Source organism: Electrophorus electricus, chromosome 25 (genome assembly GCF_041902795.1).
Source record: "Electrophorus electricus isolate QZ-2024a chromosome 25, ASM4190279v1, whole genome shotgun sequence".
Taxonomy (NCBI): Eukaryota; Metazoa; Chordata; class Actinopteri; order Gymnotiformes; family Gymnotidae; genus Electrophorus; species Electrophorus electricus.
This window is the reverse complement of record NC_137521.1, coordinates 27,865-47,786: the sequence shown is the minus strand read 5'-3', so window position 1 is coordinate 47,786 and position 19,922 is coordinate 27,865. Positions and strand designations below refer to the sequence as shown.

Genomic DNA, 19,922 nt, shown 5'->3' with positions numbered 1-19,922 from the left:
TTTATATAACAAGGACTTAAGAATTTTTCATTTGGAGCCTTACTGAGTCCAACATGGTTTATGCAATTTGAGAGTCCAAGTGCACAGATTGCACCCACAGATCCAAGGTTCTGTCTGTGTCCGAAACCAACCCCAGTTCGGCAGGTTCACGCTGCTCTTCGGAGCTTCAAACTCCATCCAGCTTTAAGAGGCCATCTGTCCTGACCGGTGGCATGGACCAGTGAACCGGGCTGCTTCTATGGCCCTGCCTGCTGGCTGACTCATTTGAGCACTCGGCTCTGTGCCCATTTCCCACACCTGCAGTGAGGGGAGCATTCGCTGGTCCTGAATGTACTCCTGCGTCACTGAATGTTCATTGCCACTGAATGTCCTCCTGCATCACCTAACGTTCACTGCTTAGTGCTGCATCACCGCAGAGAGTGCAGTCCTGCTCTTAAAGAGCTGGTGTGCCCACTCTTACGAGCTGTGGTATTTTAATTCAGGGGCGTTCCTATGACCCAGCCCTGCTGTTGCCAGGGAAACACAGGAGTGACAGCATGCTTGCAGCGTACGCATGCCTTTGTGGATGATAGGGGGCAGGGGAGGAGCCAGTGCACCTTATCTATATTGGAATAGGGGGACTCTCTCACTCTGGAACATCCCACTCTGCCTCCTTACTGCATTGAAATCGTCTGGGCACTCACTCTCTCTCTCTCTCTCTCTCTCTCTCTCTCTCTCTCTCCCTGTCTCTTTCCTGTTCTCACTCTCACTCTCTCTCTCTCTCTCTCTCTCTCTCCCTCTCCCTCTCCCTGTCTCTTTCCTGTTCTCACTCACTCTCTCTCTCTCTCTCTCTCTCTCTCTCTCTCTCTTTCTCTCTCTGTCACGCTGTCTCTTTCCATTCCTCTATAGCTGTGCTTGCTCAGTAACATCTCCTCGTTCTGCATCTAAACACAGGGCAAAATGACGTCCAAGCTGCCGTCTAGCAAGCCGAAGCCCACGTCCCCCTTCAGGAAGAGGGGGAGTCTGCAGTATGCTGCCAGCACAGGTAAGACCCATAAGACCCAATGGGGAGTGAGGGGGTCTAAGATGAATATCTGGATAGATATTTTGATATTTTATATGGCTCAAGGAAGCTTGCACATAAATAGAGATAGGAATAATGTTTGGGAATTCTGCCAGCGTAGCTTCTATGCTGTCATGTGACTGTTTTTTTAGACACGGTGTGAAGGTGATACTTGCAGCAGGCCGTATCTGTGCACTTCAACGTGACAGATGATTGACCTGTTGATTAGAAGGAAATATTTGCTCTGCTGAGATGAAAATGTTGTTTGGCCCATTACACTACACCTGCTGAGAAAAATAACATCAGTACGTAAAGAAGCAAGCAAATGAAGGGTGCTGTTTGTATTTTGTAAATGACAAGAACTCTCACTTAAATTGTTATAAAAGAAAGAAAGAAAGAAAGCATCTTGGTAGAAATGTAATAAGTCAGTAACAACTGTTTTTGTTTAGACTCTTTCTGATGTTACAGAATAGTTAGGTCAGGTATGCCTGATATGACTGCTAACATACCATGTCTGACCTACCACATGAGGATGCTCACATTGCAATTGATAATTGATAAATGACATAATATAAACCATATGATAGTGAATCACATCAACCTGAACTCTTTTTATAAATAACCTATGTTATCTTTACACCAGTTAGACATCAAAAAAGCCGTCAATTCAAATCAGTTTCTTGCCATATGTCAACATATGCTTGTAGAACTACATCTTAAGATTTCACACAATCCAGCAGCAGCATCGTTTGTGCTCAGAAATGAAAAAGTAACACAGCAGCCGTTCTGTCCCCATGGTAAGTCACGAAGAAAGGATTAACACCGCTAATCTAGGCAGAGCATAATCATATTCCTCTGGCTGCATTCATGTTCGTGAATGAGATGTCTGCAGCCCTAGGTGTGAAGTATCAGATACACCTTTGCAGTGGAGTGATTAGCTAAGGCATTAGCATGAGCAGGTGGTATCTGAAACATGTGGAAGACCAAATCTGCTGATTTGACACCTTTGGCTATGTGATTGTTTCTAAGCAAACTGTTTTAAACCAATCTTACAGAAAAGAAAATATACTGAGGGCAAATGCATTAAATGTGTTTCTTGCAGAAAAGAACTGAAACAAAATGTACTTAACATCTCTCATAAAAGAGCATGTTATTATAACCACATATTATTATGTGCAAACTGTTTAGTGAAGCATTTAGGCAATTAACACCCACCAAACAGTCATCAGCACTGTGCTGATTGGAGCGTAGGAGGCTCCTCGCCATTGTGTGATTACAACATGGCTGGCCTGACAGCTTAATAGCTCCGGTACTGTCTAAGGACAAAACCCAAAGTGGACTGCAATAACTGAATTGAGGAATAAGGTGGACAAAATGGTTCCTCTCACTAGGCCACAGGCAAAGGAGGCAGTGTTCAATGCAATTGAAGGCAGAACTTTCTGATGAACACTACACAGCTAAATAAAATATAAAATATAAACAAAATTGTTATAGGTATCGGAGGCACCACATATAAATAATTATTTAGAAGGGCTTTTGTGAATGTTAAAGGCTTTGCCAAGACACAGAAAATGTATGGTATTCAAATAGATGCCTTCAACTCTGCGTTGGTGTCTGGTCTTGTACACCACACACTGCTATAATGACACCTTCTCAGACCTGCTCTCTTCTACTTTTCACTTTCTGCTGAACCCAGAAGTTGCCATTAGTGCACTGAGCATCATGGTGGAGAACCTCTCCATCTAGCTTCTTCGCAATGTCTCCCAGCCTCCATACACCAGAACTCAGTGGCTCTATATTCATTGGTAACCTTTGGATTTTGACCCCTGTGAGAGTCACTTCCTGCCCTATTGGTTCTAGGAGAGATGGAAGTTTTAAACGGCTCTTTCACAAACTACCAACAGCTTTCATATTATTTTCGACTTCACACTCTGCTCTCATCACAGCATCTACCAGTCCATATATTTCTGTTCAAAAGAAAGTCCTGGATTACATACAAGAGGTAAGAACCAAATGAAGACCTGTCATTCCTCTTGATCAGATTATGAACCTTTTCCTTATTTTAGTGCTGGAAGGTTTATTGATCAGTAGCTCATTATGAAAGTTCTCAGCAAAATCTTTCTATACTTATTTATTTGTTTAAATAGTATGCAAGGTCACAGTTCTAAGTATAGTAGCCTTGTTAATAAACCCAGTGTTCAGTTTGCTGAAATTAGTGATAAAATGATTTACCTATAAACTCTCACTCTACCACAATAATAACAATGTTGGTGCTGCAACCCTTTCTCCATCTTAGGGGTCTCAGTTCAGCGTTCAGCAGTTGTTACTCAAGCACTATATTCCTTGGGGCTAGCTCTCAATCACAGGTTAGATAAAAGTGTTTGCTTTCTAGAGATGTGCTGGCAGTCACCTCAGAATGATTAAATTGTTCCTGTTGCCTGTATCTAGTACAGTTTCCCTTTGAGACATGCAGGAGACGATGCCTATACTCCACTGTGATTACAGACCTTCCTTTAAGCAGAAGGATTTTCTCATAAGGCCTTTCTTTTATTTTGGAGAACCAAACTTAGTTAACTTAAACATAGTTAAGTGAGGTGATCATATCAGTTAATCTTATAAAAAGAGGAAACTGCATAAAATAAGTGTCCATTTATTTATTCATTTTATCCATTAATTAATTTGTTCAATCTTGTTTTGAAGAGCAGGGAAAAGCATGATTATTTATTATCTTATGTTCAGTACTGCATATCATCAGTTATAATGATGAAAAATGCTAGTTTTATAGATGTTTTTTATGTATATAAATGTTATATTATGGTATTGCAGTGTATATTTTATGTGACAGTAATATCAATGTTACACAATGATACAAGAGCTCCTGTAGGTACTCAGTAGGCCACTGTGGAATCTCTGCAGAGCAGCCAGGCTTTGTTCACACAGTGCTGTCGCCAGGACCAATTAGTCTTTTATGTAACCATGGTGATATTTACACAAAAAAATGATGAAGAAGTGTAAAATCTGCAAACGTGTGAATAATTGATGTAGACTGCAATAATGCATAGCAGTGGGAAAGAGTCTGAATTGCTGAAAAACAGGGAAAGTGGTCTGGCGTGTAACCATTAAAATATATATTAATCTATACATATGTTTTAATCAGCGTGGATGCAAAATACCACATTATTAAAACATTTTTATATGTAAACACTTTGATGACAACAGATTTATTTCGGCGACATCCACAAAAAAAGTGTATAATGCCTGCAAGAGATTCAGTGCTTTATATCAGCGGGGGGGGGGGGGGGGGGGTCATAGAAATTAGTCATGCCGGTGTACAATGCTTGTTTGTTGACAAGCAAATATTATTGAACTGTCTTCTGCATGCTGGGAAGTCTCTTTTTCAGCATTAGCACAGTCATCAGAATGCATCATAGAAAATAGAGGGGGACTGAAAAACTAACAGAGGGCATTTCTAACCAAAAATGCACAAGGGATGCTGTTAAACTCTCCCCTACCCTCAGCAGTGAAGTGGTACGGTCCAGCTGGGTATCAGAGATATTTAAACAAAAAGGGAAATGACAGAAGCTGGATGAGGGCACTGGCAGGAACCAGGAAGAGGAGAGGGGGGAGTGGATACATCGACCCCATCAGCTGTGTTTACTGTATGTATGTATCTATGAGGGACAGATCCAATGGCAAGCCTGTGTGAGTGAGCAAATGAAATTAAGTATTTTGTTGTAGATATTTGGTTTCAGAACGCTTGTGTGGTGTGGCTGCATCTCTCTCTCTCTCTCTCTCTCTCTCTCTCTCTCTCTCTCTCTCTCTGTCTCTCTGCATGCATGTTATGTGTACAAGCATGTGTATATGTATCAAAACACAAACCATCATATGCAACACAATTATCAGAGTGCATCATAGAGTTTGAAGATATAGGGCAACTAAAACACTAAAACGAGGATATGCTCACTAAAGATCCACCACGGATGCTGTTAAACTCTCCCCTGCTTGTGCTCTGAAGTGGTATAGTCCGGCTGTGTGTCAGAGGTATTTAAATGTGAAGGGGAACGACAGAAGCTGGATGAGGGCACTGGCAGGAACCAGGAAGAGGAGAGGGGGGAGTGGATACATCGACCCCATCAGCTGTGTTTACTGTATGTATGTATCTATGAGGGACAGATCCAATGGCAAGCCTGTGTGTGAGCAAATGAACTTAAGTATTTTGTTGTAGATCTATGTTGTTTCAGAATGCTTGTGTGGTGTGGTTGCATCTCTCATTTTCTCACTCTCTCTCTCTCTCTCTCTCTCTCTCTCTCTCTCTCTCTCGCTCTCTCTCTCTCACACACACACACACACACACACACACACACACGCACACACTTTCTCATGTTGTGTGAAAAAAGAGAAACAGCCGAAAACCCAAGCTGGTTTGCAGAGTCCATCTCTTCCATGTCTCCTCAGCCAGGTCATATGTGCCTAGAGGGGACTCCTGCTCAGCACTCTCTCTGCTCCTCTCTTCCCTCCTTTTTTTTTTTTTACATATCACTTTGCTCTCCCCTGTTATTTATCTTTAAGCCAACAGCTTGGATGCTGTCAGCTCATGCTTTTTATCTGGAAGATATATTGTTTTTAGTGTGTGTGTGTGAGTGAGAGAGACAGAGAGAGTGAGAGAGTGAGTGAGTGAGTGAGTGAGTGAGTGAGTGAGTGAGTGAGTGAGTGAGTGAGTGAGTGAGTGAGTGAGTGAATGAGTGAGTGAGTGGAAAGAATCTATTTCGTACTGATGTTTATTGATTGATTTTCTGTTTCTGTGAAGGTGAGGAGGGTAGAGTTACACTGGCAGCACTGGAATAGCGTAACAGAGGATTTTGATAAGGCAGAGAGTTCAGGAAGAGAATACCTTTCATGCATTTGTGTGTGTTTGTGTATTTTAGATAAGAATAGAGTAGCAATCACACCCTGCTATCAAACCATGGGATTTCCAGGTGGTAAATGTGTGTTCTGATCACCATACCAAAGAGCCAGCTCTCTGACTCAACAACCAGAGCACACACTACCCTCTTCTTCTGGGGGTAATTGTCTCTGAAACATTGCCCTCTTCTTCAGCTAGCAACACTTGAGCTTCATACATTCTATATATCTCTCACACATCCACTTTCATGCAGGTCACCAGGGGTTCACACTGAAATCACAGGTGCTTTCTTTAATCATAAATGCTCCCAGTGAACTCATTTCTGACACAATTGTGATAAAGGCTGAGGACAGCAACCACGCCCTGCTGTCTAACCCGGAAGTACACATGTTCTCTGACCACCAGATCAAAGAGCCAGCTCTATGGCCCAGTAATCAGAACATACATTGGCCTTTCTGAGTGACGGTCTCTGTCACAATACCCTCTCCTTCAGTGACACTCACCATCACGGATAGATGGTGTCATGTTTAGAGACATAAAATATAACACAAGGAGGCTTGGCAGTCTGATTTTAAGCACTTTTCATCTTATGTTTAATCCTCCCAAAATGTTCCCAAAAAATTGTATTATATAGAAACAGCAGTGGTGTAAGTGTTTCCTCATTGCATGAATGTGAAAGAAAAACCTATTCAAATTAAACTAGCCTGCACAGTCAATTCAAGCTGCCTGTATCCCCAATGCAAAGCTGAACATTGCGGAAGCAACAGAGACAAGGAGCATCTATGGTGGTTGGTCTTATAATAAACACTTTTGTATAAACACTTTTTTCCAATGTATTGCAGAATGCAATAATGCAAAATGTATTAAAATGACTGTAACCAATGCAGATTCTGTAACAATGCAGATTCTCGGGAACTTTGTGGTAAATCACAGCAAATCGTTGATTAATGGAGATAAATTGTTGATTTGTAAGTACAGTTGGCCAACAGAGAGAACTGCAGAGACAGGATATCCTGTAATATTATCTAACAAGTGCAATATGTAATATGACTTGATATACAGTTCTAATTGGAGGCGTTATTGAAAAATTGGGCCCAAGGTGGTCTAGAGAATTTGTATTGATTCATCAGATGCAAGATAATGTCTTTTCTTTCCAAATGTTGGATTTATAGTGGAGAAGCCATCCTGTCTGAATGTGAATAGAACAGGGAAAAATGCAGAATCTAACAAACACCACAGTGCTACAAAGAGGCTGTACTGATTCAGTGAAAATTCTGTATCAGTGATGTATTACCCTCATCAGAATAATCTTACTATGGCTTGTTATAACAGATCTTACAGTATGAAGCCTAAGTCTAGACAAGGCATAATCTGATCTGTGATGGCAACTTCTTTTTTGAGCTAAAGACCTGGGGCTTGACTCTGTTTCCCCAGTCTCCTGTTTGATTTCAACAGCTCCCAGTTCCCTTCTGTATCCTCTGATACCCTAAAATATATATTCACAACTGAGATCTTTGCAGATATGCTAATTAGAAGTCTCATGACCAGGAGCTGTGTTTGATGTCTCTGAGGTTTGTGATGGGCTTTCACCATCCCTACATAGTTGAGTTTGCTGTTTTTATTGTTTTTTTTAACCTGGTGCCTTGCTGATTATGATTACAGTAGTTATGTTTTGTCCTGTCCACTGTGAGACAAAGAGCATAAACCCAGAACTCTCTTCACTACCCTGAAGTGACCCACATTACTATGAAAAGTAATGATTCTAACCTTTGAGCTTTTCCTTTCTAATACCAGCTGAACAATAAACTTCAGTTCAATAGTTCAGTTATGCAGAAAGATAGTGAATTGATTTGTTTACTGGTCCCTGTTCTGAGCAGTCTGAATAGTCTCCTTAACACCATGACACGAACTCAAAGTGCTCACCATTGACAATTTTGCTAAGCGACCTGAAGAAATCATCAGAAGCAGGGAACTGTGAGGTGATGCGAACTGTGCACTGATCCAAGACCTGTCACAGCTGCCTGCAAACCTTTCCTATTATTTATGTTTATAAGATAATTGTGATAACTGGTCTGACAGCCTGAGGCATAGTTGAAGATTATAAAATAGGCTTAAGAGCTTTTATGAATCAGTGGATGTCAGGGAGGATTATACTATAGCCTAAAATGCTTTGTTTGGTTTTTGCTATGTATATAGTCAGTTGGATCATTTTATCTCTGAGCTTTGCAATGATGTCATAGTGTCAGTAAAGGTGCACTATTAGTCGTGGAAAGTGCACTACTTGTCCATTCATGAGCTGTTTAAAAGCATGAGGCCAAAACTGCTTTTTCACATCAAACAGCATAACAGGTGACCAGTTTGCATCTAAAACAGTCAACATTAGAATTCAGAGGCTGAATTACAGTACTATTCCTTGAGATGCTTGTTTTAATGTTTACAGTCCACGGCAGGCCAGCCAGAGTGAGTGAAACGTGTGTTGCTGTTGTTGTTTTTTCCTGCCATTTGTTTGGTGATGGTGTGCGAGAAGGAGATGGGTGTTGTATAACCACAGAAGCTGCAGCACCAAATATAGCAGCCATTAAGAGATTAGATCATGTGTCTGTGTCCTCCACTGCAGCCAGACTGGGCTCAAAACTCATAGGCGCACACGAGCATTTTTGTACTTTCTTGTTCTTGCCATGTCCCACTAAAAATGTGCAAATGATATAATATGTGGAAGTACATTATGGGTATAATGCTAACACATAGCTGAGAGAAGAGGAAGAAAGTGATGGAAAGAACAGGCAGAGACAGAGAGTGAGTTTCCTCACCTGCTGTGCTTCTTTCTCCTCGTGTAGTCTGTTAATGAACTGCCACTGTCATAATTATCCTCTCCATCTGCCCTATAGCATCCACCCACGTGCTTAAGCAGATAACTGGTCTCCTCAAGGTCCTGTTATTACCCGTTCAATTAAACGACTGAGTGAAAACATTAGCAGTGAACAGCCAGTCTATAAGAAGTCCATTTACTGTGCTTTTCTGAATATCATTTAGTATTACTTTGGCTCAGGTTCCGCCTTCACAGTTATGTGCATATTGCTACACCACTACTTTAATGCACATCAGACTGTAAAGTTAAACAGTAAATTGTACTGCATCAGTAGTTAATGAATGCTAATTCTTCTGTGCATAAATGTATTTTGATAGTATGCTGTTGTGTTGTAAAGTATGTTGTGAATGAGCATACTCCTTGCTCAGCGAGAGTAATTACTGTTTAGGTCCACATGATCGGGGCAGTGTTCGGCTTTCAGACGGCGAGTGACTTCATATTGCGAGGTAAACCGAGGCCTGGTGGCAAACGACAGATTTAACAGACACCTGTGCTGAACAAAAGAGAAGGTGTGACTGAGAAGGTGTTACTAAATTGCACGCGACATTATGTGCAGCGCGGAAAGGATCCACTTTCTGACTGTGTTCTGATGTTTCCTTTGGCTGATCGTCAAGCAGTGGGTCTGGATGATTCTCATTCGCACCATTTTTCTTTAATCTGGCCGATATAACAGCAGTTTAACACACACACGAATTAGGAATTGAGGTACTGAATAGCCACCAAGCAAGAGGGGATGTTCAAAGCTACACTGAATATAAACAGCTACAATATTATGCCTTCAGTATTATTGCAGGTGTGCATCTTTAGAAGAGAGTTAAAAGCATGACATGGAAGTGCTTTGATACATTTCAGTCGTTATTGGTTAGTACATAACCAGAATAGAAATTTATAGAAAAGTATTATGCAGTGGTATATTAATGATAGAATACAAAAAAACAATACAGGATTATGTTGTCCATCACTCTAAACTTTGCAAATTATATGAATAATATATTTAAATATCTGATAAAGAAGATTTTTGAGGAATATCATTTTGAGTTTTAATGATTTGTCTCTGCAGCTGAGCTGGCTTTATTTTGTTGGCTGCCTTCAATCTGCCATCTGGTTGTCCAGAATAATTCCAGATCTGGACATGTGTGTGTTAATTGGTGGACAGCAGCTCCTGTGTCTCTGTGGCACAAGAGCTGCTTAAATATTCATCTGTGTCGTGAATATTTAATTCATTATGACAGTGTAGAAAGGCTGATATCACAAGGAGGGGCAGTGGAAGCCATACCACAGCTCAGAGGGGTGAGAAATAGTTCACACTTAATCTAGTGAAAGTATTTCCAAAAATAAAGTAGTGAGAACATACACACACACAATAATGGTCTTCCACCCAAATGTTCTCATTGTGCTTGAGACACAACACCTGTTGGCTAGTCTACAGTGTTTAACCCATTCTTCTCCTCTTTTGCCTCTTCTTGTTGGGGACAATAGTAATGATTACTAAAATGAAAAAGCAGTCTTTTCCACATTGTCCATGGGTGTTGCCATCACATGTAAACCTCTCTCTCTCTCTCTCTCTCTCTTTCTCTCTCTTTCTCTCTCTCTCTCTCTCTCTCTCACACACACACACACACACAGTATTAATCATTACTTTAATGGCTCAAAGGATTAGCTTTCTGTCACTCTCACCCTTGCTCCCCTTTCATTCCCTATCTTTACCACAATCTCTCTCTCTCTCTCTCTCTCTCTCTCTCTCTCTCTCTCTCTCTCTGTGTGTGTTAGATGTGCGTGGTGGCCATCATCTCCTAACTTCCCAGTATTCCTTGCCTGGTATCCCAGTAGCCAAGCACGGACCTGTTGACCTGCGGACTTCCATGGATGGCAAATACAAAGAAATTGCTGAGGTGGGTGACATAACCTTGCATTTTCTGGCTTGTCTTATCTTGCATAATAATGTATCATTCTTAATGTGTTTTTGTTTGTATAATGTGTGAATATTTTAGTGCGTTTACTTCTCTTAATTTGTGTGTATGTGTGTGTAGGAGCTGTTCTCGCGCAGCCTGGCGGAAAGCGAAATGCGAAGTGCTCCCTATGAGTTTCCAGAAGACAGCCCCATCGAACAGCTGGAAGAGAGGCGTCACCGGCTCCAGCGGCAGATAAGCCAGGACATCAAGTAAGACCAACCCTCCTGCCCTTTTACATGGTCGCTCTTAACCAGTCACAGATAAGCAATTCCCTGTCGTCACACAGGTATGAGCCTGAGATTCTCCTGAGAGCCAAGCAAGAATTTATGAAGACAGACAGCGCCTCAGATCTGGAGTGAGTTAGCTGTTTCCATGTGATTAGCTTGGAACACTTTGAGGTTTGCTGAAATCTGTTGAGGATCCTCGTCTTTCCCCGCTTATCTGTGTCCAGGCGCCTGAAGGAGCAGAACCAAGTGCCTGGCGACCTGTACCCAGAGCGAGAATTAATACCGGAGAGGGAGTACCAGCGAGTCACCATCTCTGGAGATGAGAAATGTGGAGTGAGTGAGATAGAACCAGAGGAAAAGCTTGTTTTTTTGTATTTTGAATGATAAAAAAAAAACAGCAGCAGATGCTGAGAGTATGGTTGTTTTGCTTAAATGGCAAAACATTACTGTAGCCAAATAGCAACATTCCAACCCTGTTCCTAACCCAGATTTATTGCAGATTTAATTAAGCTTCTGAGTTAAGTTCATTTATAATACTGTAACTGTTTCAATGATTTGACTTCATCTCAATTCTCTTCTATTCTCTAGGTCCCCTTCACAGACCTGCTGGATGCTGCTAAGTGTGTGGTGAAGGCTCTGTTCATCAGAGAGAAGTATATGACCCTCTCCGACCAGAGTTTCTGCACGACTACGTTGCGCTTCCTGCATGAGCTTGGAGACAAGCCTCTGGACCTGGACGTGTATGAGGACCTGCCCGAGGCCTCCGTAACTGCAGGTGAGTGAACTCGTTTGCTGTTCTGATGATGATGACAAGGGCCGAACATCTTTTGTGTATTTTGTGGATGGATTACTGAGTGACAAAAAAAAGGTAAGAAAGAAACACACTTCAAATTAAAAACTAAACTGCTGTTTCGTTCTTTGGACATTTTCCCCCCAGATGCCCCATTTCACCCCCCTGTATCTAAGACCCACCCCTACGAGGGTCTAGATCCTACAAGTTTGCCCCCGGATATGGGCTACAGCCTCAAAATGCTGGATGGCGTCATACATGTGTATACTCACAAAAGCAAAATAGAGAAGTGAGAACTCCTTCCTTCTGCCTTCACTTACTTTCACTTCATTAGAAACATGATGCACATTCAATATTTAAATATTTATTTTGTTCTGATCCTTATGATATATTTCCTGAATTGTGTCATTACCTAACTACTCTTAGGTACTGTGAAAAGTCTAGTGCTTTCCTACTTTTAAAACTTCTTATCATTGTTTTCTTCAGGGCCACGGAGCTAGATCTACCCTACCCAGACCTGCAGGAGTATATCGCTGACATGAATGTCATGATGGCTCTCATCATTAATGGGCCAGTGTAAGACACACCCAGGCTTAAGTGAATATGCATAGTCGTATTTTACACCTGAAGTTACACTGATGTTGCTTTGATAATTAAGTGCAGAAAGCGCTGTAAACATTACAGGAAAATGTCTAGTGCTTTTAAGTGTTCAAGAATAAGGAGGTCCTATAACCCAGACATTTGGAATTTATTTCAATGATATCTCAGCCAGGACCATTTGCTGTTCCTGAATAGTCTTTGATTCCTGACCAAGGGATTTGTCAACAGGAAATCTTTCTGTTATCGTCGACTCCAGTACCTGAGCTCAAAGTTTCAGATGCACATCCTCTTAAATGAGATGAAAGAGTTGGCAGCACAGAGGAAGGTTCCTCACCGTGACTTCTACAACATACGCAAGGTGAACTTTTATACCTTCTAATACATGCAACACCAGTCTACATATGTAAAATAATTCTTCCATAGTTCTTACATACATATTAGGTAATCATAATAATAATAATAATAATATAAAAAGATTGTTTTTAATTATTATTATTATTATTATTATTATTATTATTACCTAATATGTATGTAAGAACTATGGTGTTATTATTGGTGTCATTATTATTATTATATACTAATATTTATACAGTGTAGTTACACTATTGGCATTCCCACATTATTCAGTTTTAACATGTCTACTCTACATTGAATCATCTTTGACTAAAGGCTCCCATCTTTAAGATGTTCACTTTACTGTCTCTGTTCTTTCTCCCACGCCTCAGGTGGATACACATATCCATGCCTCATCTTGCATGAATCAGAAGCACCTGCTCCGCTTCATTAAGAGGGCCATGAAGAAGTCCCCTAAAGAGATTGTCCATGTGGAGAAAGGACGTGAACAGACACTTATGGAGGTCTTTGAGAGCATGAACCTCACAGCTTTTGACCTCAGCGTGGACACACTGGACATGCATGCAGTAAGGAAGCACTAAGGTTGCCCTTTGTTAATGTTAGTTATTGATTGGGGGATATATATATATATATATATATATATATATATATATATATATATATATATATATATATATAATACTTGACTAGTAATCAGTTCATGTCTCACCACTGCCAAGTTGGGACCCTGCGCAAGGCCCTTAACCCTCATTTGCTGAAGTTGTACTCATAATTGTAAGTTGCTTTAGATAAAAGGGTCAGCTAAATGCCATATATGTACATATAAAAACTCATGAGTAGAAATGACAAAGCCCAAATGAACAGGCAATAGAAATGATGAGCAGACATGTCTAATTGCAAATGTTTGGATCCCATCCCTCTGGCCAGGATCGGAACACGTTCCATCGCTTTGACAAATTCAACGCCAAATACAACCCCATTGGCGAGTCCATTCTCCGAGAGATCTTTATCAAAACAGACAACCATATTGAAGGGAAATATTTTGCCCACATTATCAAGGTATCATCTGCAGTTGCATTGCGTGAGGAATTGCATTGCATTGCATGAGGAACTGGACAGTGACAATTTTTGCTGTTTTGGTTCTGTACTCCTGCACATTGCATATGAAATGAAACAGCAACTATGAGGTTAAAAAGCAGAATATTGCTCTTAATTTACATATTTACTCATCTATACTGACCAATTGACACCTCGCCCCCTGCTGACCATGATGCTTCAATGCATTTCAGGAGGTTATGGCAGACCTCGAGGAAAGTAAATATCAAAACGTTGAGCTGCGTCTTTCCATATATGGCCGCTCCAGAGATGAGTGGGACAAACTGGCCCAGTGGGCTGTCAGACACCAGGTCTACTCAGACAATGTCCGCTGGCTCGTCCAGGTCCCTCGGCTGTTGTGAGTGCCAATGTCTGCCTTCACGTCACATGTCTGTATCACATCGCATTACATTTTAGTACTAGTTAAGAGATTATTCAAATTAAACAATATTTCTGTAAATTTGGTGCTATAGCACCATTTTGGCTGTGATTTACTCCAACTTTACTCCACTTTAGTCCATTTTTAAATTGTTTTCATAGCAATACTGTCTTAATTACATGACAAATGGTGTGTCTCTTGTGCAGCGATGTCTACCACACCAAGAAACAGCTCTGCAATTTCCAGGAAATGCTAGAGAACATCTTCATGCCTCTGTTTGAGGTCACTGTCAATCCAAGCAGCCACCCAGAACTCCATGTCTTCCTACAGCATGTGAGTAATGAGCTGATAATAATGTGTTTTGTATGACAGGAGTGATCAGTCAATTCCCAACTACATCTCAGTGCTGCCCGATCTAGAAATATACACAGCACAAAGCTTTCGATAGCACTGGCCAGTGACTTAATTCAGTGTTGCATCACTCTGTAGCAAAGCCATCTCTAGGTCAACTCTTAAGGCACAAATTAACACTGATCTCATGTACTGACTTCATCACACACTGTGTATTCAAAGAAATCTAGAATAATCACACAGATATACTGCAACAGTTTGGCCTATAAAAAGGCCATTGGGCAATGGGATTTTTTTTTCTTTTCTCAAAGCACCCTGCCAGTGTTATGTGACTAAAAAGTGCTACATCCATCAGGTGGTTGGCTTCGACAGTGTAGATGATGAGTCCAAACCAGAGCAGCACATCTTTAACTTGGACAGTCCTCTCCCTGCCAACTGGATAGAGGAGGACAATCCACCTTACTCCTACTATCTCTACTACATGTATGCCAATATGACCGTGCTCAATGACCTGCGCAGGTATGCCTCTGGTACATCACAGCCTCCTACCATCATGGATTCATAAGAGGTGCACCAGCACCATAAGTACACATGTAGTGCGGTTCTGCTGTAAGCCAAGCAAGATGAGTATTGTTTGTGAGCTGTGGTTGAAAATCTTTAAATAAATAAAGTTAAACAACAATAAGGTGTGAAATGAATCACAGTCAAATCAGATATAGTAGGTCACTCTCACAGCTTATGTACCTTACCAACTGTTCTAAAATACTGTGTATGCATGCTATACATAAAATGCCAAAATGTAGGGTCAATAAAGTTATGCTTTCTCAAGAAAGCTAATTTTTAAAAAATGTGGATTCAGAAAAAAATACTCTTTATCATCATCTATGCTTATATAGGACTGTAAAAGTATTTAAATATCAGGCCTTCCTTCTTACAGGAGAAGGAACTTCAATGCGTTTGTGCTGAGGCCACACTGTGGCGAGGCAGGTCCTATCCACCACCTGGTGTCTGGTTTCATGCTCTCAGAGAACATCTCACATGGACTGCTCCTCAGGAAGGTCGGGAATCAAACCTTCCCTGAACTTTTGTGTTTTCTCTAAACCTCACCTGTTTTTCTTTTTATTTGCAAAATGTTTCTCCTCTTCTCCTCTATGGTTACACATATTGTAACTGTGGCCGGTATGGAATAGCAATAGAAGCAGGTATGTTTTGTCCAGTGTGTTATTTTAGTCTATTTAAACAGCACTCACTCACTCGCTCACTCACCGACTCACCCACACACCCAGTCATTCACGGACTCACTCTCTTCAGAAAGATGGACTTTGACAGGGTTTTCATGAAGTTAACATTGCTTGTGCTGTTATTGTATGTCATTCTACCTGACAATGTTTCATTACACATGGTGTCCTGGGCGGTTTTTTTTGTTTGTTTGGTTTTTTTTTGCATATTTTTCATTATAAATATTTCCATTTCTTTGGCATTTAACCTGCCAGCCAGCCTGGCTGATATTTATGACAGAGATAGTGATGCTGGACTTCAAATATGGCTGTTGATTCCTCTCCAGGCTCCAGTGCTGCAGTACCTGTATTACTTGGCCCAGATCGGCATTGCCATGTCTCCCCTCAGCAACAACAGCTTGTTCCTCAGCTACCACCGTAACCCACTACCCGAGTACCTGTCCAGAGGGCTCATGGTCTCCTTATCCACTGATGACCCTCTCCAGTTCCACTTCACAAAGGTCAGAGTCTTCTCAACAAACCATAGCTATGTTCATATAGACTCTTAATGAGACTTTTCAACAACAAAAAATACTATGAATGTAACTCATTGAAGGGCGTCTCTTCTGTGAGACACAGTTGGATTTAACTGACAAAGACAAATGACTTGTGTATGTTTGTGTGTGTGTGTTTCAGGAACCCCTAATGGAGGAATACAGTATAGCTGCTCAGGTGTGGAAGCTGAGCTCATGTGATATGTGTGAGCTGGCCAGAAACAGTGTGCTCATGAGTGGTTTCTCCAACAAGGTGCTGACTCTGACACACAGGATTGTACCCTCAATGTACGTTAATGGCTCCCACTGCCTGGCTGAATAAGAATGATCTTTTGCAGGATTAGGACACCTATATTTACTTATAACCTTGATGTACAGTGGTGTTGCCCAGTCCTGGGGATGCCATGACTTGCGGTTTCCCTCTTTTTGCCCTTTCACTGTTGATTCACTTATTCAGTTCACAAAGGGCTTCATAATTTGTTGATTAATTAATTGAATGATGTTAAACTCTATTAGGTGAATAAGGTGAATAGATGAGTTGAATTAGGTGTGTTAGCTACATTATGAAAAACACATAAATATATACAGTACATGTATTCCACAGCACTGAGATTGGGAGCCACTAACATACAGGGTGTAATAGCTTGAACTCTTTTGGATTACATTCTTAGAATTTTATCAGTGATAAAGCAAGTGCTCCTGCATATACAGTATATGTACACTGAATGCATTATGACATTCTCCTCTGTGTACAGATGAAGAGTTATTGGCTCGGTCCCAACTACATGAAAGAGGGCCAGGACGGCAACGACATCCGACGCACCAACGTGCCGGACATCCGCGTGGCGTACCGCTTTGAGACACTGTGTGAGGAGCTGAATCTGATCACACAGGCAGTAAGGAGTGAGGAACTCGAGACCATTGAAGAGGAAGCTTCTATGTGCATGAGCACAGTGCAGGGGGCACAGTAAGGAACGGCAACACCAGCACCCAGTAGCCTCTCTAAATATGATTGGTGCCCAGTTTGGTGGCCAGTTCCAGCATGCAGTGTTGGTTCTAAACTAAACAGGATATCTAACCTGACCTTGCATCTGTACTATCTGCTGACATGGCATCCTTCAAGGTTATGCACCTCATAACGTCAGCAGCCAGTGGTAAATTTTACCCAAGTACCAGTCAGCAATGTCTTGGGTTCTGGAATAGCTCCATGTTGACTACCAGCAAGCATGGCAAACCTATATGTTGATTTGCTTTGGTGCAGGTTTGTGGTGGTAATGCTATTGTTCAACATCTTTTCAATACATTATTTAAAAAAAAAAAAAAAAAAAAAAAGATCCAACAGTTGCAGCAACGTGTGACTGGGGCATAAATAGAAACTCACCTTGACCAAGTGGTCATGGATGCTTGTAATGGAAAATGGGCAGCATGGGTCTTGGTTCCATGCAGCAGAGCCTCTACTCTACACTGCGTCTGTGAGTTCAACATGATTTCAAACATCTCTCTCATCTTTCATTTATAAATGTGTGTGATATCTTTGTTATCTTGATTTGGCCTGGTAATGTCCTATGTTATTATTCTATGTTTTATTGGTAGATTTATTTATTAGGATGACATTTTTGTGTGTGTATGTACATGGATAAATGTAACTGAATTGTTATTTATTGCAAATCAAAATTCTTATCAAAGTGAAGTTTTTTTTCTTCTGGTCTTGTTCTATCTTAAAATTACATACTTTAAGATGTTTTTGAGCTTTAATTACTAACAAGTTCATAAAAGTGTATATATAAAGTACTCGTGATTTTTATATGCCTCTAAAAGCATTATAATTTCACACAGCTCATTATTTGATATAAAGTATGAAATATTTTGGTGATTATTGTCCTAAAAACAAACCCCTCAGACAGTTCACATCTGTTCCCTCTTCAAGCTAATCTGTTATAAAGTTCAGTCTTTATAGCTGTTTATAGTCTTTATATGGGCTTGGTACACTATTCTAGTTACAGTGCACAATTTCTCTTAAAGTGCCCATAGTCTACATTTTCTTTTTATTGAATAGTTTCCTTGATGTCTATTTCTAATGCTTTATGTTCCAATAACAGCCATAATTCATTTTTTTACACAACCATTTCACAACGCTTCTTTATATCTTAAAATTAAGCAGGCTGCTTTTTAGACAGATATAAGCTAAATGAGCTCTGTTCTGATTGGCTGCCCTGTACTATGCCTCATTCAGAAAGCACTCAGAGCTGTAACATGCCTGATAACAGTGGGTGGAGCTAAACTGCTGTAAGATGAATAGGAGGAGATATGTGGAGTTTGTTCTTGTGACATCAAAAACAAAACAAAACAGTGCCTAAGCTGTTTTTGCAGCTTAGGTTACATATAAGGACTTTATGGACTTTGAGAGTGAAGAGTGTTTTGAAACTATAACAATATTTACATAGTACTTCAAATCCAAGAAATTCATTTTTCCATGAAGGCCAATTAAAAATAACGTTAAAACATTCAAAAAAGCTAATTAATTATCTATTAAAACATAGAAACTCCATTAAGTGGCAATCTAAATAACCATATGACAAAATATGTTTTAAGCTGTGTATAACTTAAGATATTCATTGTTTCTGACAAATATGAGCTCTTCATTTTGCTCACTATTCCACAGCACTAAAATTACCTTTAGAATAAAAAACTAAAGTATCTTAAATCTTGGTTTGAAATCCTAGACTACTTTTTTGTTGTTCTTAGCCTTCTGTCTGTCTCTCTATCTTTATGTGTCTGTATGTGTACTTTTTATTTAAAACTAATCAATTATATAACCACTTAAAGCTTCAGTACAAAAATCTATGACATTGGTGATGTGCGCTTATTAAAAAGTGTTAAGCTTGACTTAAATTATTATTATAAATTAGATCCACTTTTGATTTTAACCTATCTAACTCATCTGTCTATGTTCCTCGTTGTCTGTCATCTTCTCTAGAAGGGTTTTCGTAGTGTATTGTCAGTGACAAAACCAGGAGCCATCTGCCAATAGCATGTGCTGACAGAAACAGCCAGTGAGCCCGCTCCCATATACGTCAACACCACCCCTCAGCCCCCACCCCAAAGCTGTCAAAACCACCACCATGTCAAAACTTGCATAAAAAGGCAGGTATAGGTCTCTGCAGACTGGCTGTGAGGGCACGACAAAAGGTGGGTATGTCAAACTGTGATGCGTGTACACCAAAAGGTTACTTCTATTGTCCAACAAATGCTGTCAGTTACACAATGAGACAAAAAAGGGTTGCCAAATTCGAACATCTCGGCAAAATCTTACATTCACCTTTAGCACGAAAAAGTAAGTTCCGAATGACACATTTTCATTGCCTTTAATTAACATGTGGAATATAACTTCATACAGTATATCAATGCAGTTATAATTTTTAACTTTATTGATCTCACTCTATTTCTCAGTCTGAATGCTAGCTAATACAGTCGAGGGGGGACCAGCTTGGCTGGCTAACTAGTAGCATGCTACTTAATACAGTTAATATGATGCGTTGATATAAATATAAATGAATTGGTACAATAATGTTTGCAGGACAGTCTCCTA

The 19,922-nt window shown here is 40.4% G+C and overlaps 1 protein-coding gene across 4 annotated transcripts; it reads left to right on the top strand.

The window, feature by feature from the left end:
- Positions 1-430: 430 nt before the first annotated feature.
- ampd2b (adenosine monophosphate deaminase 2b) lies at positions 431-19,037 on the top strand. Of its 4 annotated transcripts, none has more exons than XM_081707777.1 (18): positions 431-1,024; positions 10,585-10,706; positions 10,845-10,975; positions 11,053-11,121; positions 11,218-11,326; positions 11,582-11,768; positions 11,931-12,072; positions 12,270-12,359; positions 12,612-12,741; positions 13,109-13,303; positions 13,665-13,796; positions 14,027-14,190; positions 14,418-14,544; positions 14,918-15,081; positions 15,500-15,620; positions 16,127-16,300; positions 16,476-16,621; positions 17,089-17,220. In XM_081707777.1, the coding sequence occupies exons 1-18, from the start codon at positions 940-942 to the stop codon at positions 17,090-17,092; spliced, it is 2,292 nt and encodes a 763-aa protein (XP_081563903.1). In that variant the 5' UTR covers positions 431-939; the 3' UTR covers positions 17,093-17,220. The 4 variants fall into 4 exon arrangements, with proteins under 4 accessions (XP_081563903.1, XP_026862899.2, XP_026862900.2 ...); XM_027007098.3 differs by having other exon boundaries at positions 432-1,024; positions 16,476-16,586; positions 17,089-19,037; XM_027007099.3 differs by lacking the exon at positions 431-1,024 and adding an exon at positions 4,407-5,194 and having other exon boundaries at positions 16,476-16,586; positions 17,089-19,037.
- Positions 19,038-19,922: the final 885 nt, after the last annotated feature.

Coding starts and splice junctions, on each gene's coding strand:
- ampd2b (XM_027007098.3), top strand. CDS start 940: ATGACGTCCAAGCTGCCGTCTAGCAAGCCGAAGCCCACGTCCCCCTTC. Junction 11,769..11,930: donor CGAGGCCTCCGTAACTGCAG/GTGAGTGAACTC, acceptor TTTTCCCCCCAG/ATGCCCCATTTCACCCCCCT. Junction 14,191..14,417: donor GTCCAGGTCCCTCGGCTGTT/GTGAGTGCCAAT, acceptor TCTCTTGTGCAG/CGATGTCTACCACACCAAGA.